The sequence below is a fragment of the Chenopodium album genome, chromosome 23 (genome assembly GCF_948465745.1).
Source record: "Chenopodium album chromosome 23, dcCheAlbu1.1, whole genome shotgun sequence".
In the NCBI taxonomy this organism is placed as follows: domain Eukaryota; kingdom Viridiplantae; phylum Streptophyta; class Magnoliopsida; order Caryophyllales; family Amaranthaceae; genus Chenopodium; species Chenopodium album.
Genome location: NC_137856.1, coordinates 26,396,393 through 26,423,952, shown reverse-complemented (window position 1 = coordinate 26,423,952; position 27,560 = coordinate 26,396,393). Strand labels below are relative to the sequence as shown.

Genomic DNA, 27,560 nt, shown 5'->3' with positions numbered 1-27,560 from the left:
CTCTTTCAACAGAGGAAAGTGGAGCAAGTCAAAAGTCTGAAAAACATATAGAGTACTGAATGCTTAAAACCCATTACAATACATATTATAAAGGACACCCATGCCATACAAAGTTCTCAGGAACACAAACACCACACAAACTTGACCGGAGTCGAAAACCACGAATCCAGCCTCAATTTTTATGAGTTCCTTTCACCTAAAATTCTACACATTTGAAATTATTTTTATAGATATTAACTAAGGGGCCGTTTGGTTGGGGGTAATCAGGAAAGAAAATGGGAATCAACTGGCTCGATTCCCTTTGTTGATGTTTATTTTACACTTTTAATCATTCCCTTTACCCTCCTCATTACCCTAACTCCTTTCAACTCCATTCCCCACCCCCCCCCCTAGATTTTCCCATTCCCTTTCCCTACCCACCTTCACACCACCACATCACTACCTTCACACCTACCAACACCACCGGAAAACCAGCCCAGACTACCGCCGCCCCTACCTTGACCACCGCCGAGCCTCCCCCGATCACCGCTGCACCTCCCCTGACCACCGCTGCACCCCCTCCCCCCGCAAAACCACCCCTAGCCCCGCAAAAACCACCCCTAGCCCCGATCTCCCTCTCCTTCAAAACCGTTGTTGGCCCTCCCACCACCCTCAAAACCTTAACAAACCTTAAGGTTTCGAGGATGGTGGGAGGGCCAGTGACAGTTTCGGGGGAGAGGGAGATCGGGGCTAGGGTTTTCGGGGCTAGGGCTGTTTTTTCGGGGGAGGGGAGATCGGGGCTGGCGCAGCGAGTGGTGGAGGAGGTGCAGCGGTGGCTGGAAATGGTGGGAAGTGAAAAATAGATGAAATGTGTGGTGGTGGTGGTGTGGTGGGGGAATAATTCCCTTTGTTTTAAAAACAAACAACACAAAGCAAAAATAGGGTATTTTCATTCCATTCTTCTCTTTTCCTTTTGTTCTTTCCATTCCAATTCTCTCGTGCGAACCAAATGGCCCCTAATTATTAATGTGAAATATCAAATTTTTTATGTTTTTAAAGTGCACCTACGTACTACTCTACTTCTTTATAAAGTTTAAATTGTACAAAAATAAGCTAAACTAGATAAAGCTCGTGCGATGCACGGTTTGTTACTTTGTTTGTACTCCCTCCGTTTTTAAATACTTGCTCCATTTCTCTATGCGCGGAATTTGAGGAGAAATTGGAGAAAATAATAAAATATGGAGGTAGTGGGGTTGGTGGAAAAATTAAAATTTATAAAAAAAAATTAAAATAAATAAATAAATAATAAAAAAAAACCAAAAGTAGTGGAGAGCATTGAAGGAGAGAGAAAATGGAATTAGGGGCTGTTTACATTTACTGAATTGAACTGAACTAAACTAAACTGATTGGAGATGAACTGAACTTATTGGAGCTAACTGAACTGAGTTTACGTCCATCCCTGGTTGGGTACAATTTCCTTTCGATTTCTTCCTTGTAGCCGTTCTTAAGCATTTACAAACCCACCTTCCTTCTGTGTTCAGGACGGAGACTCTTTCTGCCTTCGCGCAAGTGTGTCCACACCCTCCAAACTTAGTTGACGAGGAATCCATTCTCGCGAACAAACACAACTCCTACACACACCCAGGAGCACCCCTTCCTGCATATTCATACAAGACCTGAGTAGGCGAGTCGAGGTCCTACAAGGTACCCACTACTCAGAGTACCCTCCCCAAAAAGGGAAAAAGATGTGAATTGAAATGAGAGAAGGAAATTAAGAGCTAAACTGAACTGAAATTAAGCTGAAGTGGACATGCCCTTAATATTGCTGGGTCCACTAGGAGAGAGAAATTAATTAAATATTGTAAAAGCTTTCCAAATAAAGAAATGGAGCAAGTATTTAAAAACGGTCGGAGAAGGAAAGTGGAGCAAGTATTTAAAAACTAATTTTAAGGACAATAAACCGAGTTTTTCTAATTTCCCAAACTAATCCAAACCGAACTATAAAATAAAAACCAATCCAAATTACTAATTAGGTTCGATTTTTGGTTTGGTTCGGTTTTAATCCGTATTACTTTCACCCTTAATTTTGTCCTCACCATCCCCTGAAAACTGAGGAAAACCTATTGTTGGTTGTTTAATGGTTTGGAATCCTTCGTCCTACGGTTATAGCTCACAATTTGATTGGTATACATTCATTTATTACTCTCCAGTTGAACACATTTATTACTCTCCGAGAAGAAAAACTTGACACCCTGGAAACAAAGAGTTAGATATTCAAGAATTTAAACTTTAAAATCTCATTTGCCAATTTTGCTTATGTGTCATTAAAATTATTTAATTTTAAACAAAAACTTAAGCAGTCATTCAAATCAATTTGATGTTGTGATTTTGTAAGAGAGATTGAACAACCCGGTACTTTGTTACCATCTAAAGAAGTTACAAAAGATATTTTATTAATAAATAGTAATGACTAATGAACATATAGCGTAAACATTGTCTAGCTGAAAATCCTAATGGAAGAACAGAGCTTGTCAAAAAATGATGGAAATTTTTTGTTGTACAAATTCATGTAAAGGTAAGGAAAGTAGTTATACCTTGCATGGTACTGCAGTAACCCTAAATGAAAATAAAATCTTCTATGCCATTTTTATCATAGCACCTCTAGGGGGCTCTTCTCACCTTATGCTTTTCGAAACCAATATATTGAACGTTTGGACCTAAAAGTGGTGTAGAATTGGCGAGGTGCATAAATTGCCATCACCTTTATTGTTCTAGGAGAGGTGAATTAACGTGGTACAACGAGGTGTCATAAGGCAATGACCATTATTATGAAACACAGTGGAAATATAAAGAAAATTTGGATCACTTTTTATTATTGGCTCAAGGACCATTATTTTGTCTTTAATTTTCATTAAATATGTAAATATGTAACAGTTTAAATGGTATATTGATAGTCTAGTCGACGCATCGCAAAGCTCCAAGAAGATTCCTAAGTTAATTTTTGATCCATGTTTAATAACTTTTGTAGTTGTACTTTTCCTTAGAAATTGTTTTCCTGCATCAGTAACCAGGCTTGCAAAGGATTGAGCATTATGCCAATGGAAAGTGTAACACTCGAAAAATCTTCCCTCATTATGAAGAGAAAAAGGATGATCGGCCACAAAGGTTATCCAATGGTGGTGGCTTGGTGTTGATCAACGAATATGTGGCTAATTCTTTTATTAATTGGTTGTATAAATCATACTCCGTATTGGTAATTGATTAGTAATAAAGATCCGGAGAAGACTCAATATAATGAATATTACTTGTAGTCTTTTGTTTAGTTTAAGCTGAGCAACATCATTTTATTTACAAAAGCTTTTTAGTTCAATGACAAACCAATCACCTCTTATATCAAATGAAAACCAATGTCATGGACGTATATACAAAGTAAATGTTCAAAGACTTAAAACTAACTTCTTGCATAACTAGTAATAATGAGGTACCTGGCCTTGGCATACAAATTTCCAATTATTTCTACTGACTCTACACTAGCACTAGATAGATCATGCAATTAAGCCAATTAACCTGAGCTCAACATTATCAATGCTTACGCAGCTCCATCCTCCTCATTGCCATCATCATGCTATTCTTCCTCATCATCATCGGTATCATCATGCTGTTCTTCCACATTAGCAATATCAGCATGCTGTTCATCCTCATCATCGGTATCAGCATTTTGGTATTCCTCATCAGTGATATAAGCATGTCGTTCTTCCTCCTCATCGATATCATCATCATCACGATCATCGATAAACAAACCAGTAAAGCTGACATCAACATTTCCAAGGCTAGGGCAGTGCCATTTAACCCAAGGTGGAGGCGGAAAGAACAGCCCTCGATACAGCTTATGGTCCCTTTTTGGATAGTCCAAGAGAAGCCTAACCTGCTTTTGTATGTTGAACACATGAAAATATTTATCAGATGTTGGAAAAATCAGACTATTGAGGCACTCTAGTCCCTTTGGCATAGGACAATCGGGTCTGCTACTTCCTTCACCATATCCCTCCACCCCTTCTTCTACATCGAGATCAGGAAACCACCAACAAATCGTACTCGGCTTCCATTGTGGTAGATAATCTTTCAAAAATGGGATACCAAATGACACCTGATTATAAGGCCCAAAACCAAGGAAAAAAGCTCGATCACCCAAGTTTTTCAAACGCACCCACTCTTTTTCTTCCTTAAACAAGAACACAAACATTCTGCTAGTGCAACTCTCTCCGCCATAATCCTCTCGTAATCCGTCGATGGCAAGACACAACTCCTCATTCGACGACAACATCTTAAAATACCGTAACTCGTATGAAATCCCTTTGACATTAATTTCATTGTCCACTTGATTTTTAACCAAAAAATCCGGCCTATCTATGAATTGCATCGAAATTGTTTCATTTTGAGGATCGATTACTCCGATTTTCCAGTTACAACAAAAACCCCCTGATTCTTTGAGCAAGATTACATAGAATTTACCATTATGAAAAGCCATATCAAGTACATTTCCCCAATGGCGAATCTCGATATCAATCCATTGTTTATCACCCAATCTCCATAACATCAACCCAACTTTTTTCTTACGATTCACCAACACAGCATACTTATAACTCGAATTCAATGCCCAACCACCTACAACTCGGTAGGATATACATTTGGGTCGGATTTTACGGTCCGATAGATGAACCAAGTACATGGGTCTATCAAGTTCAAGAACCCGACAATCCAACAGATTGAGACCCACTTTCCCAACAATGGGTGGATCCGAGTGAAAGTAGTCTAGGGTCAAGCCGTCATCAACAGGGTTAAGGAGGTGCCATTTGGACGGTTCGAGTTCGATCATCTTGGCAACCCAAGCACTACCATCGACACCGGAAGAAGGGAGAGGAGATAGAAAGTAGAATCGGGTTTCGAGGAGGAAAAGAGGGCGGTCACCGTAAAGAGGGTGTGATGGAGTCCTGAAACAGGGTCTAAGATGGGAAGGAAATTCAGGGTTTGAAGAAAGAGCGGTTCGCCAAGAAGAGCAAACGGCACGAAGACGGTGAAGGTCTGGTTGCAAAGCATGGCGTTGGAGGATGTGTAAGAGTATGTCTCTTGGAAGATTGCTCCATTTATCCACGCTTTTTTGCTTGCCGGAGTAAGGCATTGGTGTTTCCATTCTTGATATTATTATTGGGAACAGAACAACAAGTAGAAGAAAGAAATTAAGAGAACAACAGAAATGAAGTTCCCTCCAAATATCTACTTGTAATATATATAGAGATGGAGGGAAAAATAAAGATCATAGATGCATCAATAAGTTATTTTGTTAGACGTAGACACATAGTCTTTAATTGATAGTCTTTAATAAGAGCGATTTGGGTATTCTTATTTTTGGAGCATCAATTATCCTCTTCATCTAAGACATGAAGATATCTCTTGTGAGTAGAAAATGTGAAAATTGAATTCTTGTGTTTTAACAAGTGTTACACCTATTTAATATGGTTATTTACATTTACTTTTTTGGAGAGAGAGAAAAAAAAAAAAAAAAAAAAAAAAAAAAAAAAACTACATTTTATAGAACGATTTGCCATATAAAGAAATTACTAGAATAGTGTTCACCTAAAAATATTCAGGGTTTAAAGAAACAGCGGTTCGCCAAGACGAGCAAACGGCACGAAGACGGTGAAGGTCTGGTTTCAAACCATGGCGTTGGAGGATGCGTAAGAGTATGTCTCTTGGAAGATTGCTCCAATTATCCACGCTTTTTTGCTTGCCGGAGTAAAGCCTTGGTGTTGCCATTCTTGATGTTATTATTGGTTACAGAACAACAAGTAGAAGAAAGAAGTTAATACAACAGAAGAAATGAGGCGTACTGTGATTTTAAAAATTTTTGTTTGGTTGAATTGAAATTCAAAAAAAAAAAATAAACAAATAAAAAAAGAAAAGAAATTCACTGATGCGTGATGCCTGAATGGCTGAAGCATTATCAAGCTGTAAAAAACAACCTGGGATTCTGGGTAAGATTTATTTGAAGTTGTAGATGTCAAATAAAGAATCACTCAACATGCTGGTACCTCTGATCTAGTATCTACACTCACTAAAGGTAGCAACACAGTTTTTTCTCGAAAAAAAATATAAACACATCGATACAAATTTGAACGACACGGCATACTTCTGAATCTAATTTCGATAATATGTATAGGAATCAGAAATAAACCACACCCAAGCCAATATCACATGATTCACATCTCCTTCTCCCAGACAGGCTCAACGGATAAAGGTCCATCATTTTGTTGACGTAGGAATATCATCACTGGGCTTCTTCAAGCCTTGTCCTTGCCTATTTAAGCCTCCCTGGCCCTGAGAAACGCCAATTAAGAAAGTAAAGGTTACAACTTCCACAAAAAGTACAGAGGAATATGGAAACAAGAAAAGGGATTTCCTGTAATCTTCTCTTATTTTTTTGTGCACACACTTGAGCGTGCAGAACTTTCTAATCTTAACTACTAGCAAGTAAACTACTTTAGAAATGCTCGGCTATTAATTGTTTATAAAGAATATAGCAGGAAAAACATGACAACCAGGGTAAAAACAGCTCATTCTTCTTTTCCAAACAAGCTTTGAGTTATTACATCAATACCTCCCGATGTATATCTTAGAGATCAACTCCTTAATCAACGAATTCATGCAACTTGGCAATAGGTTTCTAGCCATGATTTAGGACACAACCCAATAACCTAGATACCTAATTGCTTAGATTCCCTTGCACAAAAAATAAAGCCAAATTGAACTCATATTAAGATATCTTAATATTTTCATCATTTCCGCCATACAGTCATGAGATGAAACACAATTCTAGAAAAATCAAATTAAATCAATTACTAAGATCCACATTTTCAATGCGAAAAAAGCCCCTTAAAATTAAATCTTTATCAATCAATTATAAATCGCATCACATTACTCTTTGCAGTGACCATCACAATAAATCCACTACAAAAAATCAATAGATCAAAGCGAGCTTGACTAAGTGTAACCCTCCAGCCATATGAAGGACAGAAGGATAGTTCTCTTCCTTTTAGATTCATGAAAGAGGTGAAGATGAAGGATTTTGGCCCTCAGACTCAGGCTTCAGGTACAAGTTATCAGAGTTGGAGGAATTTAGGAGGTGCCTCAATAGTCAAGATAGATCTATCAGGCGACTTTTTTTTTTGGAATGTACGTGGTTCTGATAACTTTAAAACAAGTAAATATTATAACCTAATGATCCCATTTGTCATTAAAATTAGGAAAAATTGACATTTGCTACCGGCGAAAGTACCTTGTGTTACATTTGCTACCCGTTTAAATTTTTTTTTTATTTTGCTACTATCCAAATCTCTAAAATATTTATTTCACTACCAATTGCTTACACCGTTATTATTTCCGTTAGTTGGGTTTAGCCACCGTTTCAACTACCTTGCAGCCATCCCTCCACCTCACTGCCACCCCCTCCCCACCCCTCACTGCCACCCTCCCCCTGCCGGCGCCGTCGCGAACCCTTCCCCCTCCCTTTCCACCCTACGCAGCCCCCCCACCCCCTACGCAGCCCCGAACCAAAACCACCCCCCTTTCCCCTTCCCCCGCCAGAATCCACCCCCCAGCCCCGTTCTCCCACCGAAATCGGCCCCCCTTCCTTTCCCCCTACCCTTTTCGGACTTCTCTAACACTAAACCACCACCCCAAAACCACCCAAAACGAATTTAGGGTTTCACTTATTTTAACTATTTGATTTTAGGTGGTAGCAAAATAAAAAAAAAATAAATAAATAAATAAACGGGTAGCGAAAGTAACATAGGGTGCTTTCGCTGGTAGCAAATGTCAATTTTTTTTTAAACTTACCATCTACTTCTTAGGTCAGACAAAACTTAAAGTTTTACTTACCAGACCCTCGTCATTTTATGGAAAAACATTATAGAATATAGAAGATATAAATGCCAGAAACTAGAGTACCCTGAGTGCAGATTTTTGGCCGTTCAAAATTTAAAATTGGCTACTTACCAATGCCTTTTGGCTAGTTAATCTCCGAACAGATGGAGCACGGGCAACTGAGGAAGCAGCTGCAACTGCAGCAACACGTATCCTGCATGAAGTGAGTAAAATTGTGAGTGCCAATTTTATGACCAAATCAGTCAACTGCCACTGAATTGTATATGTTGATGGCTGATACCTTTTATGAACATCAATATACTCATCTGTTTCATCTACAATCTCCTCCTGCATTTGCAAAAACAGCACGATGACAGCATTTATTATGGCTTCTATAGAATATACAAAAAATTCAATTAAAAAAAAAAGGTAAAAGAACCATTTTCAGCAGAAATAATTTTATTTAAAGTGGCCATAAGAAGCATTGTAAAAAGCCTTCAACGCATGAAACTTGGTCAGTTGGCCAAATAAGAGGGAGATCTGGTGTTAGACGTTAAAGACTCTAATAGCTGCAAGCCTGCAACTGCAGCTTTAAGAAATTACATTTGGCTTCTTGGCTAAAATTTTGATAACCCTACAAATCAATAGATTACCACATCTGTACCATAAAAAAGAATATAGAAAACAAAGTTCACCAGCAGGCAATCCTTGAGAAAATATGAGATGGAAAAAATATCTTTCCTGCTGGTATTATTGATGCAAATACTTAACAAAGAGCTATCCACATCTATATTAAAGCTAGTAAGAACAATCAGACTACAGGGGGATCATAACAAGGTTGATTGGCACAGGACTAGCATTGCCTCATCAACTTTGTAAGCAATACTTGGTAAATTAAAGACTAAGGCTTGTTACAATCTCCTAATTATATAAGTTGAACTCCTTTAACTATAGATAAGTTCAGGAATATCTAATATAGTCTAAGTCCAAGTAAGGAACATTGGAGTGCAAAGAATAAAGTCTAGTCCAATTACCATTTATAAAGTCCAATTCTAGATTTAAAAAAATTCAGGGAAAGGGTTTTCAAGTGAAAAAAATGAAGTCCAAGTCTCATCACTTTGGGTCCAGAGTGATGCTGCTTATTTCCTATGTGGAGTTTGATTGATGACTCTCTGTCATCTGCTCTTTGAATGTTGATTATATTGCTAGAAGTTAACTTAAACTTTACTACATATGGTTTCAGGTGACATTTAATTTTGGTCAAGGTACAAAGACAGTAGCTTTGATGGGAGAGTATTCTCCTATTTGGCTTCCTCAGTCAGCCATAAATAAGCAGTATAGCAATGTTCAATGTGGACAGACACAGATACACAGATGAAAAATACTATGCCAAAATATGTCATATATTGAAGTAGTGCTGGGGTCTGAAATTAGATATTATTCCTAGCAAAGCAACTACATAAATGGCTAGAAGTCAAAAAGCAAGATTTTAACAAGTTATATATTCAGTAGTGTTATAAAATATTCATATCATTGGCTTGTCCCTAGAACCTAGGTTCAGATGATCTTCCTGTAAAGGAGACTCCTGATTTGGATGAGCAGTTTCCAGGATGTACAGTGTGCTTCCTTTTATATATAGTACGTACTAAATATTGAGCAACAAAGCTTCTTCAGTAATCTTAAATAAACAATAGATAATCATAAATAGATGAATAGATTAACAAAAAAAAAAAAAAATGAATTGGCTACCTGCAAAAGCTCTTCAAATACATCTTCGAGGGTGATAATGCCAACAACATCTCCCTCATCAATATCCTCTACAGAATACGGCACTAAATTTGGTAATGCATTATCCTGTTGTGAAATTTGCTTGTAGGTGTTGCTTTCTTTAGAGATTTTTTCAATGTCTACAATGCTCTCAGCATTGTCTTTTTGTTTGGACAATAAAGGAGTAGCTAAATTGAACTCAGTATCAGTGCCTTTCGACTTGGATTTTTCAGTGTCAACCACAGGTAAATTATTAATACTCTTTGGCTTTGCCTTCACCACAGCTGCCATATGACTGTGACCTTTCTGGAATTCATTCAGTATGTCATACAAAGGCATGTCTGCTGGAACCCTGGAAAGAATGCCGGAAAAATCACTCCCCCAGTCATGCTAGGAAGTAGGAACTCATGGCATATGTATATAGAGATTGAAGAGCATACCTTGGAATTTTTCGTATGGAAACTGCACTTACAGGAGTCTCTGTTTCAGGTCGTACTGTTAGAAGAGTTTTGACCTAAAGATTAAAAAAAAAAATTTACACCATTGGAAGCAGTACTTGAAAACCTACTTCAAGAAATTGATATGATGGGTATAGATAATACTTCAAAAATTCATAACTACAAGTTTCTAAGACCTACCAAGAGAAGTCCAATTATATTTTTTGGATTCCCAGAATAAACAGGTACTCGGCTATGTCCACGAGCTAGGATCTTTCCCATTGCTTCCCTACAGAATAAAATATGCCCAGATCAACAAACTAAGGTGGGTAGCAGTTGGCAGACTGCAGACAATATATTATCCAACCAACTCCAAAAATGAGAGGATAAAAAGGGCACATCCTATCTCAAACCCTAACTAAGGTGGGAATAACACAAGATTACCGCCAGCCCCTGCCCACAAATTCCCTGAACGCGCTTATTTAAGACACGTTTTTGATATCTCAGTAAATTTGTCAAATTTTCTTAAAATGATGCAGAATAGAATTAATATTGCCATAAATCCAGATGATAATTTTTAGAGAACAATATATAGGGGTGGGGCAATAAGAAAATTTGATATTGGCTTAGAATGCTAAAATTGCTGAAAATCCTAAACATGACAGACGAATAAATGTGGATGGAGAGAGTGCATTATATGACAGAAATTAGCATAATATCTTGGCTTCTAAGCCAATTCCAATGGCCCATTGAGAATATAAAATGCAAGTTTTCTCAAGTCATATTAAACCAGTATGCCATTTGCATGCAGTACGTAAAAATTAGTTTAATCATCCAATAGTATACATACAGTCCTCAGGTAATAATCATATCAGCTATGTGGTAGGCAATCAGGCGATCACAAAGCAATTCAGCATCCAATATAAAGTAAAGAAATAACAATCGGCATAGCTATCAACAGTGCAAAATGTCGCAGTATCTTTAAGGTTGTTAATAAAACCAGAGTCCAGATACAAATTGGACTTGCTTATGCCTAGATGAGAGAACAAACTATATGTTATAGGGAGAAACGAGAAAGACAAACACCATTACCAGTCTAGTTTTGAGTCAACATCCAATGAAAACGTTGATTCAATAGGCGTCATTGCCTCCTGAGCAGTCTGTTCACCCAGAAAAAAAGCAGGAATTGAACTTTATAATTGCGTGTATTAAGGAATATAGCAGGGTTGCGGCAAGATAATCATCTCCAAATTATAAAGAGAAAATAGTCGAGGATAAATTAGAATTGCTCAAAATTGCATCTAGGGAGAAGGGGTGGGGGGGAGGGGTTATAGACATTTTAAACTGCAGACACTGGATTTTTAGAGGATACCGGGATTGTAACAAAAACATGCATATAAAAGTAAAATAAGAAATAAGGATTTTGTTAAGTGCACAATTCCTTTTTTATCTCTACACAACATATAATTGAAAGCAAGACCCACATATTTGACATTCTACACTGAGCCAAGGCACTTTGGAGAATCAATCTAGTATTCAGAAGAAAGAAAACTTATTAACACACAAAAACTTTGATTAAAAGGTTGGCAATGCTTTCAGATTCAAGGGTGTTTTCAGAAGCTACCTTCTCTGTCAAATCTAATGCTCCACTGATAATTGTTGTCTCATCATGAGTAAGCTCACCTCCCTTTCCAGCCTAATAGACAATAAATTTAATCAGTTTGCAAGTAAAGCAGGGTAAAAGAAACTTTGAAGCATATAAATAACCTTAGCATTCTAAATGAGTCAAACAGATCAGAAATTGTTGATGTTGTAATTAAATTTACAAATAAGCATTCTTGTAAACAGCTGATTACCTCTTGGCCATGAATGGAGACAAGTGCTTTTAGCTGAGCTCTCCTGAAGAGTGCTTCATTATGTCCTAGTAAGCAGTCCAACACCTACAGCTGGAAATTGTTACTCCCTCCGGCATAGCCTTCATAATTAAGGGTAGTTATTTTTACACTTAATGCTTTTTTGGTTGACCAAAAATATAGGGGAATTGAAAAATCATGATAATTTAGAGATAGGGGTGATTAACTGAAGTATTTGGTAGAGATGAAATGGGAAACCCAAACAAAGAGTAGAGTTTGATCCACTTACAAGCCCATAAAAGGTTTTATACTATAGCCAGGTTTAAAGTCAACCAGTCTACTATCTTACGCTCCAACTGGTGATAGTAGGGGTAACTACTCTAGCTTAAGGTGATAATTTCTCCCCTCTTATTCCAATGCGGGAAAACTCACATGTAATGAGCAAAAGGGCTTCAACAACAAAAAGTGAAAATGCAGGAATTCATTTCCTATAATTGTTGCAATATAAGGGGAGCAGAAGAAGTTTTTTTTAATTTTTAATTACAAGACTAGAAAGAAATCAATATGGAATTTGAGACACGTCATATTAGAACAATTCTTGGGAATCACGTTGGCACAAACTTTTACAGTATATTTCCTAGCACCAAAGAAGCGGTGACTAAAACCAAAAAAAATTTACCTTTCCAATAGGATAAGCAATTGGGTAGCAAATAATCATCAATATGCGTACAAGCCATACAAAATTTGCACCAACAGCAAGGCCATATCTAGTGCATATAGATTGAGGAATGACCTAATCAAAAAGGCAGAAAGTTCCTGTGAGTAGGCAGTAAGCCAGGTAAGTGTAAGAACTTCAGAAGGGTAATAGAAATTAGACTACCAACCTCTCCAAAAGCTAGGACCAAAGTTACAGAAAGTATAATAGCTACATACTGATTAAACATCTTGTCCAAATATATAGGAAGTGCCTGCAAGTGAAGATCAAAACACAGTCAGACAGGGACAAAAAGAAGTATAATCAGTCTGAAGGACTCTGAACTTAGAATTCAAGTGCAGCTCTCAATTTCTATAAATTCAACAGCATATTAGAGAATAAATATGCCATTAAGATCCCATAATAAACAAAAAAATAAAGGAAAGTATGATACGCCAATAAGATCAACATAAAAAAAAAAGTAAAAAAAAAGAAAGAAAAAAAAAAGTAACAAAGGGCATCCAAGCAACAGTTTCTTCCCTCCCACAGTAAACCTAAACCTATTATCCCCTAACAAACACTTTATTAGAAAGTACCCAAACAGCAAACTATAGAACAAGCGTCCAAACACCATGAGAGGCAGTTGCAAACAACAAACACAGGGGTATGACAATTCTAAGACTGAAATGTAAGACCTTCGCATCAAATACATGTCTATCCTAAACAGCTTTCATCTTGAAACATCAAGTCTGGTATAGTTTCACATATAACTTGGGAATAGCTTTTTGATTGTGTTTCTTCTCCTCAAAATTTCTCATTCACAATAGTTTATGGCCTAGAGGTTAAGCAACAAAGAATATTGCAGAGTTCACCTTGGACAGACCCACAGCCAGGCAATGACTAGGACATGACTTATTAAGATAAAGACACATTCAATAAGTAAAATGCGGCTAACCTCCATGGCGGCTGCATTGCATAGAAGTAATGTAACCAGAAGTTGATGCTGCTTTTGAACAACAGGGAGGATAGCAGCTGGATAGATAAGACAAAAATATACCTCAACTTAGTTTACCCAACAAATGCAGCTATCAATAACACACAATCAGCAAAATAAAAATACTCAGACAATCCCGAATTCCAAATTCTCGATTATGATTTGAAATGTACCCAAATCCAAAGATCTTGTTGTTTAATTCCATACTACAAAGCCCCAAATCCACACCAAAGAGAACTTAATACGCTTCAGTTCCCCTACATTAAGAATTAATCACATTTTCTACACCAAATGCCTGCACAAGTTACACAGAATTTATCGAACCTGCAGGGATATTGCTCACACTGCAATCTTGCAGTCAAGCACTGTTATACAGCTCAAAATAACTCAAGTTATAATCTTTTCAATATCATACACATGTTTAACTGAATATGACAAATTTCAACAATCCCAATTGGAGGACTATGGTCAATCAATAATAGAACTTAACTAAGCCTCAGTACACAATGCTCAAATTCACAGTATTTATAACTTGATTCCTTTAAATGCGGAATATTCACAATTTCCCTTAAATAAAACTAGAAAAGAATAACCCCATATTGACAGTATATTCTTCCTCGAAATTCACGGAAAAAACAATAAAATTAAATTCAAAATCAATTCAATCAGGCAACATTTCTCACAATTGGCAAATCCAGCAAACACAACCCAATTCATCAACTGCAATAATCAAATCAAGTCATAAATTAAACCCATCATCCAAAATTTCTCATAATTCCATAAAACCCACCAAAAAAAGGACATTATATCTAGTCAAAAAGGTAGGATAATTGCCAAAAAAAAGTTCGCCTTTTCCTTTACAAATTACTTTAATTAGTAAAAAGATTAAAAAGCTCAAACATTCTCCAATAATGAATTTGATTGTGGATAAAAGAAAAACCTGATTGTTTTTGCTCAGAATGAGTGCCACTACGTTTAAGAATCTCCAAGTCAACAAGACTAAGAGACATCAAACCAAGAGTTAAACCGGACATAAGACCAGCAAAAAGGACGAGGAAACAACAGATGCCGGCATAGATGAACCACCAAGGTGTGCCGAATTCAATTTCTGAGGATAACCCATCTGCGCCATTTCTGAAGGCTATTCGCGCCAACGCCACCGCATTGATCACCTGCATGATTTAATCTTCGGAATTGGGTGTTTGTGCGAAGATGAGGGTGGAGATCGAGGCGTGTAAATGTGTAATGGGTCAAGTGATGAGTGTTGTGTTGTGTTGTGTGTGTCGTGGTTTGGTTTGGTGGTTCCGTATTGTGTTTTGATATTCTTGTGACAATAGATGACAAACTCATACTATTATTCAAAGTCATGCAATACTTTTTTGACTTTCGTTTATTAAGGTTTAGGTTCTTATTTCTTAGGGTGTTTGAATGTTTATCACGAGGTTTGATCTGATGAACCGACTCGAATGACCGGACCCGTGACCAGCAATCGAACCAAAACATCGATCGGAAATGTACCCGACTCGATTGATATCCGACTCGAAAGTAGAGTTAACCCGATTTTGACCCGAGACCCAAAGTGACCTGATCGGAAAATAACCTGAAGTATTTGACCCGAACAAACCTGATACCCATAATATCCCCAACTAAAATTATCTTATAACTGAGCTAAAAAAAAAGTGGTGCCAAAAATGACTCAAATTGTTTATTTTCAATCGCAGCCAAGCTCATAAACCGATAATTCTTATTTAAACAATAACATAATATAAAATTATCCATTTGAGCTTGATTGACAAATGGAACAACCCAAACATGACCCTACCCAATCTTAACCCGACCTAAATATGATCTGAAGAAGCTTGACCCGAAAATTATCTGACCCAAACATACCCAACCCGAAATTGACCAAACCCGATACCTGACCCAAGTCATACCCGAAACCCGAATGTACCCGACCCGCTATTAGCTGACCCGAAATGACTCGTACTCGACCCGAATGACCTGTTTGCCAAGTCTAGTATAGTTTGCTTTAAACAATAGATAACAGATTTCTATTTATCTAAATGAGAGCGATTTCCCTCAATATTGTTGAAACAAAAATACATTCTTATCTCATTATGCATTGATTTAAAAACCAATTCCCAAAGTACTGTCCATAAAGGATGGGTCTTTTGTTCAGCTTTAAACCGCTAATGTCATCAACGGTTATATATTAAAACCGTTAATGATATAAGCAATTTTATATTCTTGTAAAATAAAGGCAAAGAGACATGTCACTATTGAAATTTGGTCTCTTTGAACATATGAATGTAAATGTTAGAGCTCTTTCTCCTGTTTTGGCCAATAAAGTAGTGAATTAACTAAGAGGCAAAGAGACCGCTTATTAGTAAAATGCGGTCTCTTTTCTGAAACCACTAATTGTATAAAAGTTATAATTTAAAACTACAATGGCTATTATCATTACGAGTAGCGGTTTTAAGTTGAACCAAAAGAAAAAAAAATTAACGTCCAATACCAATCCTACATGGACGATATTTGGGGAATCTATCTATACTTATTTATTATTTTATTTTATATATTAAAAAGTTATTTTATATTTATTTTTATTTTATTTTATTTTTTATATATTAAAAAGTGTTCCTAAAACAGAATATGTGCTATGTGACACCCCTCACTTCACTTGTATTAGATGTATGCCACATCACCTTTCTTATGTATTATGTGCCACATCATCCATCAAAACATGTTTTAATGGCAATAAAAAAATGTTTATCACAAGAATTGTACACAAGACCAATAAGACATAAATTAATTTTCTTACCATCTCTACTATCTTTTGATTATGTTTCATATTCAATTATAATATAATAAATACTTTGTATAAAACATCAATTTAAGAACACTTATCTATAATTTAGTTATTATTGCTCACTTTTCTAATATTCTACTTCCTCCGTTTCTTTTTACTTGCAACACAGTCTTGTGGCACGTGTTTTGAGGTCGGGTTTTTGTAATGTAAACGGATGAATTATTCATTATAATTTTTACAAATGATACTTAACCCTATTCTAATCTTCGTGTGAAAATTATATTGATAAAATCGTTCATTTACCTTCAATAATCATCTCCTAAAATTGCGTGCCTAAAAGGTGTGTTGCAAGTAAAAGAAAACGGAGGAAGTATAGTTTATCTTTTTTAAATTTTATATATATTTCAATTTATAGCTCAAATAATATCTTTTGATATTCACAGTAAAATATGGTGCATCGCCCAACCCACATTGTTTTTAAACGATGCACAAAAGGGAATTTATTTTTGTTTTAACAATATTGTGGGATATCGCTCTCTAAATGATCCTGAAGTATAGTATCTTAAAATTAATTGAACTTATTAAAACTTGCTTATTTTGGTTGTAATTTGAAACTAGTTATTAGCTTCGCTTGGGAGTTGCCCTGGATCATCATACTTTTTAAAGTTTGATCAATATTAACTTAGAAGGGTTAATGTTGAACAATTTTAATAAGTGAATGAAACTATAAAAAGAGGTTATACATATTGAATCAAATAAAATTTTCCTTCATAAAACTACGATCGTCGAGTAGATCCTACACTGTGGAACATCTCCCACTTATATCGCTGAAAATTACATCCTTGTTGGAGAGACAATCTAACGACCCTTTATAGCCGTGAAGATGTTTTCCTTCTGATTCATCTATCTGTATTCGAAAATTTGATAACTTTTTCACCAACAAAATAATTTCACGACAATTCATTAGATCTAATATCATGGATTCAAAACTAAGATATTTCTCCCCCGAAAAGAGGAGATAAATCCTGTCTTTCAAAGGAGATCGAAAAATCCTTGTCTTTCGAAGGAGATCGAACACCCTTTCTTTCGAGGGAGAAAAGTTCCTCCCAAAAGGAGGAAGCATTATTATAAACCTAAAAAACTGTAAATAAACAAGGATTGGGGCTCTCCACTGATTAAAACCAATGGAAGCCCCTTCAAAATTTGACAATAGAAACTAGGGTTTAAGAGAAAGGAAAGAGGAGAGAATAGAAAAATAAATTTTAAGTATAGATAGATATAGATTATTAATAAAAGTGAATAAAATACATTAATAAATAAAATTAGCTATAACAACACAAAATATTGCTTGGGTGCACTCAACTCTCGAAATGGACAACACAAACTTTGGCGTTGGATGCTGTAAATGACATAAATGCTTTTCGATGCCGGAGATTCCACTAAATTCCGGTTTTTTTTATTTTATTTTTTACTAAAATAACCCTACCCCCTTCACGTAACTACTACCTCCGTTTTTTTAGTTGACACGTTTTGACTTTAGCGCTATTCACACTAGGGGTGAGCAAAAATTCCGGGTACCCGGAATTGGAACCGGAATCGGTTAGGAACCGGCGGGTCCGGAACCGAGATTGGACCCGGTGGTTCCAATTCCGGGTAATAAATTAAGGACCCGGTTATAACCAATTCCAATTCCAATTCTCAACTTTTTGGACCCGGAACCGATTGGGTACCCGGTTACCCAATATATCCTAAACTAAATAAATTTTAAATAATAAAAATATGTTAAATGTATCTAATTTGTACAATAAAAAAAGTATTATTAATACCTAACATGAATACAAATAGCTTAATGCATATATAAATATAAGTATTACACACTAATAATGATACTAACTTAAATAAGAATTATTATTTGTATTATTATTTTAACAATTACATACATAAGTGGGTACCCGGAACCGGAACCGGTACCCGGTGGTTCCAATTCCAATTCCTAAAATTTAGGACCCGATTAAACCAATTCCAATTCCGGTTCCAAATTTTAGGACCCGGTTCCAACCAATTCCAAGTCCGGGTCCTAAAATTTTGACCGGGTACCCGGTTTGCTCACCCCTAATTCACACAACTCCTTTTGATCGTGTTTTGTGATTTATACGTAATGAAAAATATTGTCATATGGAGTCTTGTTAGATTCTTCACGATGTATGTTTTCAAAATATCAAGTTTTTATAATTTTGGGAAATCGATAATTAAATATATTAACGGTTGAATTTGTGCACTAACAAACGTGATTGAAGAAATATGTGAGCATTGACAAACGTGATTAAAAAAACGCGTCAACTAAAAAGAACGGATGAAGTAGTTCACTATACTTGGCCTTTCGCATTTTACAAAATCAAAGTAGATGACGAAAGGTTTCCATCTACAAATCAAAAAGGGTTAAACCAGAGGTTTTGGGTCATACATAGCCTCCTGGAGCTTTGTTTGATTAGATATTTTTGAAGTTTGGTTAATATTACAAAGATTACTGTAGTAATACATGAAGGGAAAGGGTCAATTTAATATATATTAAAAAAAAAAGGAAATTAAAATAAGTCAGAATCTGAGTGAAACATTTATGTCATTTATGGCACACAACCACAAAGTTCGTGTTGTTTATTGTTCCATGTCACGTAAAGTTTGTGCCATTGAACACACCCAATGACCCAAGTATAGTTAATGTTTTTCCAACCATTTTTGCCTAAAATAATGAAATTTAGAAATAAAAAAATGAAACCATTCTAATTAGTAGCCACATGGATTTTTTTTTTTTTTTTTTTTTTTTTTTTTTTTTTTTTGAGACAAGGATATATTTAATCTTATACATACTACCATCACTCATATTATGTGCAACATCTACTAAAAATGGATGCTATATATTATGTGCAACATTTTTTTTAAGTTATTATGTTTATATCTCTCTACTCATCACATGATCTTTTTCTCTCTATTTAACACTCACAAATTTAAAAAAAAAAAAAAAAAAAAAAAAAAAAAAAAAAAAAAAAAAATCCTAGAAATCTGTGTCGAGACATTTGTTTCACATAATATAAAGGAAAATTTGTCAAAAATAACACCATCTTTAGACGGTCTTCCAGTTTTAGCATCACCTTTTGATTATTCCAGAATAACACCACCTTTCACATGTATTTTCCAAAAATAAAACAAAAAACCGGTAACCTGTTTTACAGGTAACCCTGGGACACGTGTTCTAGTTTGATTGGTTAATTTATTTATTTTTATTTTAAATTTTGAAAAAACTTAAAAAAAACAAAAAAAAAAATTAAAAATAAATAAATAAACCCCCCTTCCCACTTTCCCAGCCCCTCTACCCACCGACATCCACCACCCCCACCAAGACCATCCACCTGAAACCAAAAATATTAAACCGCCCCTTTCACCGAGAACCACCACCTTGATTTCGGGCTCCTCCCTTCCCCGTTCCCGATTTCAGCCCCCACCTCTCCTCCCCGTAGCAGATTCAATCCCCCCCTCCCTTCATCGCACTTCCCCAATTTCGAGCCCTTCCCCTTTACACAACCAACATCTTCGATTGGATATGATTTCGGGGAAGAAGATAAGTGGTAGGGGCCGGAAATTGGGAAAGGAAAAGGAGGGGGTATCGAAAATGGAGAAGGAATGGGTAGGGGCATCGAAAATGGGGAAAGGAAGGGGCACCAGAAATGGATAAGGGAAGGAGAAGAGGCTGAAAAGGGTAATGGAAAAGGGAAGGGGGGCCAGAAACGACGATGGGAAAGTAGTGGTGGGTTGTTTAAGGACGGGGGAATGGGTGAAGGGTGTCGTTAGGGGACGGGGAAGGATGGGGAGGTCGATTGGCGGCGAGGATGGAGATGGGGAAGGGCAGCGGCGAGGGTGGGTAGGGGGTGGGGGCTGGACAGGGAGAGGCTGGCGGGGGGGCTAGGTGGTGGTTTTTTTCCTTTAATTTTAACTTTGTTTTTTCCCATTTTCTCTCTCCTCCAAATACCTCCATGAATCCTCTCTGCTGCATTGCTCGTGTTTCCTTCTATCATGAAAAACCACACACCGGAATGTCATCAGCAGGAAATCGGGTTTGAATCCCTTAAAAACCAAAATCACACTCAAATCACCGACAACAATGGCGGAATCGATCTAGGTTTTTCACGGCATAGTTATTTTACTCAAGTGTCGAGGGGAGGGCTTTTTGGGCGGCAAGGGGAAGGGAGCGTAGATCGGTGGGCGGCGAGGGGAGGGGAAGGGAGCGTAGATCGGTGGGCGGCGAGGGGAGGGGAAGGGAGCGTAGATCGGTGGGCGGCGAGGGGAGGGGAAGGGAGCGTAGATTGGTGGGCGGCGAGGGGAGGGGAAAGGGCGGCAAGGGGAAGGGAAGGTCGGGGAAGGTCGTGGAAGGACGACGAAGGGCCGGCGATGGTCGGGGAAGGGGCGGCGGTGGTCGGTGGAGCCGTGGAGGTGCGATTGGGTGGCAGAGGCTAGTGTGGATGTGGTGGTAGATGGGTGGCTAGGGAAAGGGAATGGAAAAATCTAGGGGGTGGGGAATGAAGTTGGAAGGATTTGGGGTAATGGAGAGGGTAAAGGGAATGATTAAAAGTGCTTAATAAACAACAACAAAGGGAATCGGGACAGTTGATGATTCCCATTCCCTTTCCTGAATATCCCTAACCAAACGGCCCTTAAGTTTAATTATCACTATTGGATACTTTATTGGTTACCCGATAATCGATCCAAAAATCCTTGTACTCGAAATCCATGTACCCGAACTAATCGGTTCAATTTATGGATATTACTTTTAGTGATATTGGTTATCGGGTACTCGAACTGTTAGTATTAACGATATAAAACCCATACCATGCTCACCCCTACTAGGACAATTTTCCACTTATTTTGACCATGAAATAAAAATTGTCAAGATGCTTACCATGGACCCTAATGCACCCTAGGAGTCTACTTGGGTGGGTGCAACCATCCAATATACGGTTAATGTACCCGTTCGCAACTTGAACTGATTTCGTGAACACAAGTCTACCAAGAACATTTATAACAACATAAAATGGTCATATATGGTTCCAAACATAATTATATGACCCTAAGATGTATCCCCTAGGGTCTAAAGACTTATCTCCACCGGCCTCGTAACCTCAAAAATTACTCAAAAAACGTGGATAATACCCTTCAATTTTGGAATATTATGACCTTTTTTTGCCCAGAAATAGCAGAAATAAAAATTTCCCAAATGTTTACCATGGTGCCTAACAACCTCCAATAGTCCAATTGGGTGGGTGAAACCATCCAATTTGCCTTAAAACGGTTAATTTACCCCTTCACAACTTGCACCGATTTCGTGAGCTCAAGCCTACCACGGACGTTTATGACATTATAGTCATACATGGTTCCAAACGGCATTATATGACCCTAAGATGTATCCCCTAGGGTCTAAAGACTTTTCGCCACCGGGCCCCGTAACCTCAAAAATTACTCAAAAAGCATAGATAATAGCCTTCAAAATTTTGGAATTTTTGACCTTTTTTCGCTTGGAAATTAAAATTACCCATATGTTTACCATGGTCCCTAACATCCTCCGGGAGTCTAATTGGGTGGGTGGAACCATCTAATTTGCCTTAAAACGATCAACTTACCCGTTCACAACTTGCACCGATTTCGTGAGCTCAAGTCTACCACAGACATTTATGACATTATATAATGTTCATATATGGTTCCAAACGGCATTATGTGACCCTAAGATGTATCCCCTAGCGTCTAAAGATTTTGGCCACCGGGCCCTGTAACCTTTAAAATTATTAAAAAAGCGTGGGATAATAGTCTTCAATTTTGTATTTTTTTTTACATTTTTTCGCCCGGAAATAAAAATTGCCCAGATGTTTACCATGGTCCTTAACACCCTTCAGGAGTCCAATTGGATGGGTGGAACCATCAAATTTGCCTTAAAACGATCAATTTACCCGTTCACAATTTGCACCGATTTCGTGAGCTCAAGTCTACCACGGACATTTATGACATTATATAATGGTCATATATGGTTCCAAACGGCATTATGTCACCCTAAGATGTATCCCCTAGAGTCTAAAGACTTTTTCGCCACCGGGCCTCGTAACCTCTAAAATTACTCTTAGATTTTTTTGACCTTTTAATTTTTCGCCTGGAATTAAAAATTGCCTAAATGTTTAACATGGTCCCTGAAACCTCCGGGAGTCCAATTCGGTGGGTGGAAACATCCAATTTTCTTAAAACGGTCAATTTATCCGTTCACAACTTGCATTGATTTTGTGAGCTCAAGCCTACCACGGACATTTATGATATTATAGAATGGTTATATATGGTTCCAAACGGCATTATATTACCCTAAGATTCATCCCCTACGGTCTTAAGACTTTTCGCCACCAGGATCCGTAACCTCAAAAATTACTCAAAAAACATGGATAATATAGCCTCCAATTTTAGATTTTTATGACCTTTTTTCGCTCAAAAAAAAAATTGCCTAGATGTTTACCATGGTCCCCTAACACCCTCTGGGATTCCAATTGGGATGGTGGAACCATCCAATTTGCCTTAAAACGATCAATTTACCCGTTCACAGCTTGCACCGATTTCGTGAGCTCAAGCCTACCACGTACATTTATGACATTATATAATGGTCATATATGTTTCCAAACGGCATAATGTGACCTCAAGATGTATCTCCTACGGTCTCAAGACTTTTCGGCACCAGGCCCCATAATCTAAAAAATTACTCAAAAATCGTGCATAATAGATTAATAGCCTTTAATTTTGGATTGTTTTGACCTTTTTTTGCCCGGAAATAAAAATTTCCCAGATGTTTGCCATGGTCCCTAAAACCCTCTGGGAGTTCAATTGGGTGGGTGGAACCATCAAATTTGCTTTAAAACGGTCAATTTACCCGTTCACAACTTGCACCGATTTCGTGAGCTCAAGTCTACCACGGACATTTATGACATTATATAATGGTCATATATGGTTCCAAACGGAATTATATGACCCTAAGATGTATCCTCTACAGTCTCAAGACTTTTCTCTACCGGGCTTCGTAACCTCAAAAAATTATTCAAAAAGCGTGGATAATAGCCTTCAATTTTTCAATTTTTTGACCTTTTTTCGCCCGGAAATAATATTTTCTCAAATGTTTATCATGGTCCCTATTATCCTTTTGGAGTCCAATAATTAGGTGGTTGGAACCATCCAATTTGCCTTAAAACGGTTAATTTACCCGTTCACAACAACTTGCACCGATTTAGTGAGCTCAAGCCTACCATGGACATTTATGATATTATATAATGGTCATATATGGTTCCAAACGGCATTTTATGACCCTAAGATGTATCCCCTATGAGCTCAAGAATTTTCGCTACCAAGCCTAATTACTCAAAAAGCATGGATAATATCATTTAATTTTGGATTTTTTTTATCTTTTCCGCCTGGAAATAAAAATTTCCCAGATGTTTACCATGGTCCCTAAAACAATCCAGTAGTCCAATTGGGTGGGTGGAACCATCCAATTTGCCTTAAAATAGTCAATTTACTTGTTTACAACTTGTACCGATTTCGTGAGCTCAAGTCTACCACGGACATTTATGACATTATATAATGGTCATATATGTTTCCAAACGGCATTATATGACCCTAACATGTATCCATTACGGTCTCAAAACTTTTCGCCACCGGGCTCCGTAAACTAGAAAATTATTCAAAAAGCGTGGATAATAGCCTTCAATTTTGGAAATTTTTGACCTATTTTCGCCCGGAAATAAAAATTGCATAGATGTTTACCATGGTCCCTAACACCCCCCCGGGAGTCCAATTGGGTGGGTGGAACCATCCAATTTTCCTTAAAACGGTCAATTTACCCGTTTTCGTACACACCTCTTGTATTGGCTATAAGCTTTCACAATGCCTGTATGTAGCCGAATAATGGTCATTTATAGGTCAAAACAATATTATATGACCTCATGATGCATCCCGTAATGTTGATGCATCCCGTAATGTTAAGTTAAATCTCTACACCGGGTCCTGACACCTCCTAAATTGCTTCGATTTCGTGTATTATAGCCTTCATTTTTTGCTTCTGTATATTATTTTTTTAACCTGCGAGATTATGCATTTAAGTACTTCCAAGGGGTTCCCAAAGGTTTTCGGGATTCATTCATATAGTTCCCGGAATCATCTAATTCATCCTTAATCATCATGTCTTAAGGCCTTAATTAGGAGTCGGTAAATAGTGCTCGGAACCCGATATGCCTTGTCCTTGGGTGCACATGTTTTTTAGACATATCACACGGCCCCTTTTACCATCCAACATCCCAACATTTAGGCTTTGTGATTTTTTTTAATCCCGTACTTAGCATTTTTTAGCATATGAGATGCATTATTGCTAACCTCGGCTGCTGCTTGGTAGAAATTGTACTTCAAGGTGGCTCTCACGGTGCATCCACCGCACGATCTTAGCTTGGGGGTCGAAACCCCTACTGTAGGAAGGCAATCGGGCGGTGGGCGCATGTGTCGCTTCTGGATTGGATTCTTACTTAGAGGAGTTCAGTCATAATCCAGCACACGGTAGCTTCGCGCCACTAGCTTTTCAACCAAGCGCGATGACCAATTGTGTGAATCAACAGTTCCTCTCTTATATTGCGACACTGTCATCAATAGGGTAAAACTAAGCTGTCTCACGACGGTCTAAACCCAACTCACGTTCCCTATTTGTGGGTGAACAATCCAACACTTGGTGAATTCTGCTTCACAATGATAGGAAGAGCCGACATTCAAGGATCAAAAAGCAACGTCGATATGAACGATTGGCTGCCACAAGCCAGTTACTCCTGTGGTAAATTTTCTGACACCTCTAGATTTACATTCAAAAGGTCCAAAGGATCGTTAGGCCACGCTTTTACAGTTCATATTCGTACTGAAAATCAGAATCAAATTAGCTTTTACCCTTCTGTTCCACATGAGATTTCTGTCCTCGTTGAGCTCATCTTAGGACACCTGCGTTATCTTTTAACAGATGTGACGCCCCAGCCAAACTCCCTACCTGACAATGTCCTCCGCCCAGATCGGCCCGCAAAGCGGACCTTAGGTATAAAAGGAGGGGTATTGCCCCGCTTCCGACTCACTGAGTAAGTAAAATAACATTAAAAGTAATGGTATTTCACTTGCGTCGAAGCTCCCACTTATCCTACACCTCTCAATTCAATTCACAAAGTCGGACTAGAGTCAAGCTCAACAAGGTCTTCTTTCCCCACTGATTCTGCCAAGCCCGTTCCCTTGGTTGTGGTTTCGCTGAATAGTAGGCAGGGACAGTGTGAATCTTGTTATCCATTCATGCGCGTCACTAATTAAATGAAGAGGTATTTTCCTACCTTAAGAGAGTCATATTTACTCCCGCCGTTTACCCACGCTCGGTTGAATTTCTTCACTTTGACATTCAGAGCACTAGACAAAAATCACATTGCGTTAACATCCGTAGGGACCATCGCAATGCTTTGTTTTAATTAAATAGTCGGATTCCCCTTGTCCGTACCAATTCTGAGTTGACTGTTCGACGCTCGGAGAAGGCCCCCAAAGGGACAGTTCCCAGTCCGTCCCCCGGCCGGCACGCGGCGACCCGCTCTCGCCATGGAAGCAGCTCAATCAGTCCTCCAACAGCTGACGGGTTCGGGACTGGGACCCACTTGCCTAACCCTCAGAGCCAATCCTCTTCTCTAAGTTACGGATCCATTTTGCCGACTTCCCTTGCTTACATTGTTCCATCGACCAGAGGTTGTTCACCTTGGAGACCTGATGCGGTTATGAGTACGACCGGGCGTGGTCGGCACTCGATCCTCCGGATTTTCAAGGGCCACCGGGGGCGCACCTGACACCACAAAACGTGTGGTGCTCTTCTAGCCGTTGGACCCTACCTCCGACTGAGTCGATTCTAGGGTGGGCAGGCTGTTAAACAGAAAATAAAACTCTTCAAGAGTCCCCAGCCAACGTCTTCGGACTTCCTAGCGTTGTCGTCAACCGCCACGTCCCGGTTTAGGAATTTTAACCCGATTCCCTTTCGAAGCTCGCGCGAAACGCGCTATCAAACATGCTTCCCCCGTCTTTTAGGACTGACTAACCCATGTACAAGTGTCGTTCACATGGAACCTTTCCCTTTTTCGGCCTTTAAAGTTCTCATTTGAATATTTGCTATTACCACCAAAACCTGCACCAACGGCCGCTCCGGCACGCCACAAATTTTGCAGCGACCGTTGTGCCCTTCTACTCATAGTCCCATATTGGTCATTGGAGCAACGTTTCACCTACAAAAAGGTGTTAAGAGTCCTCGGCTTGTCAAAAAGGAGGTGTTCCAAACGGAGGGTTGTGAGACAATAGAATTATGTCTCGCAAGGGCAATATAGGCATTTCGGACGCCTGTTAGAGATGTATCATTGAGCTGTTAAATAATACCACTGGAACTTCAGTGGTACAAAACACACTCTTAGTTGTATAATATGTAGTCTCAGTGGTACTAAAAAAGATTCAACTAGAGTTTTAGTGGAACAAAATATAAACTCAATGATAATGGTCCTGTTAAATTTTTGTTCGTTTTACACGTAAAGTGGGGTCCACACCACCTTTTTCACTCGGGTACCTTTTTTTATTTTTTTTAAAAGTTGTGACTAGTGAGACACTTCACTATTTCTCACACCACTCCTACTTACTTGTCAAAAAGGTGTTATTAGTCCTCGAAGTAGGAGTAGTACATTTACACCTTGGTCGGTTGGTCCTGCATTAAGTATTTACGATGTTCAAAATTCACGACTCATGAGTTTGCTGTTTGACTGAACTTTCCGTCTACAACTCTAGAGTTCGTTTTTCTAAATTTTCAGATTTTGGGCAACAAGAATTTGGAGATTCAAGATTCCAACTTTTCAATTTTGGCAAGTCTAATCTAGTTTATTTTTACTGCCACTGTATCTGCTTGATTTTGATTTCATTTATTTGTTTAAATATTGATGATAAAATTGTGAGTTCAATTTGTTGATTTTGTTATTTGTTTGAATTATAATGAAATTAG

General features: G+C 38.0%; 2 protein-coding genes and 1 pseudogene across 2 annotated transcripts; all 3 read right to left on the bottom strand.

Annotated features, from left to right (window-relative positions):
- Positions 1-3,604: 3,604 nt before the first annotated feature.
- On the bottom strand, positions 3,605-5,170 carry LOC145607222 (F-box protein At4g35733-like). Its single transcript, XM_081662946.1, has one exon. The coding sequence runs from the start codon at positions 5,168-5,170 to the stop codon at positions 3,605-3,607; it is 1,566 nt and encodes a 521-aa protein (XP_081519072.1).
- A 756-nt stretch (positions 5,171-5,926) lies between these two features.
- LOC145609284 (DUF21 domain-containing protein At4g14240-like) lies at positions 5,927-14,869 on the bottom strand. The gene is made up of 13 exons (XM_081664807.1): positions 14,585-14,869; positions 13,606-13,682; positions 12,841-12,924; positions 12,636-12,749; positions 11,960-12,043; positions 11,728-11,799; positions 11,196-11,263; positions 10,305-10,392; positions 10,107-10,180; positions 9,649-10,018; positions 8,201-8,247; positions 8,032-8,113; positions 5,927-6,354 (listed from the first exon to the last, which is right to left on the bottom strand). Exons 1-13 carry the CDS (start codon positions 14,820-14,822, stop codon positions 6,280-6,282), a joined length of 1,473 nt encoding a protein of 490 aa, XP_081520933.1. The 5' UTR covers positions 14,823-14,869; the 3' UTR covers positions 5,927-6,279.
- A 10,068-nt stretch (positions 14,870-24,937) lies between these two features.
- On the bottom strand, positions 24,938-26,267 carry LOC145609893 (25S ribosomal RNA; annotated as a pseudogene).
- Positions 26,268-27,560: the final 1,293 nt, after the last annotated feature.

What these genes read in the sequence shown, in the direction of transcription:
- LOC145607222 (XM_081662946.1), bottom strand. Translation starts at nt 5,170, where the DNA reads ATGGAAACACCAATGCCTTACTCCGGCAAGCAAAAAAGCGTGGATAAA.
- LOC145609284 (XM_081664807.1), bottom strand. Translation starts at nt 14,822, where the DNA reads ATGCAGGTGATCAATGCGGTGGCGTTGGCGCGAATAGCCTTCAGAAAT. An exon ending in GTTGACTCAAAACTAGACTG is followed by an intron (nt 10,393 to 11,195) that starts GTAATGGTGTTT and finishes TTTATTCTGTAG; the next exon opens with GGAAGCAATGGGAAAGATCC. An exon ending in TATATTGATGTTCATAAAAG is followed by an intron (nt 8,114 to 8,200) that starts GTATCAGCCATC and finishes CACTTCATGCAG; the next exon opens with GATACGTGTTGCTGCAGTTG.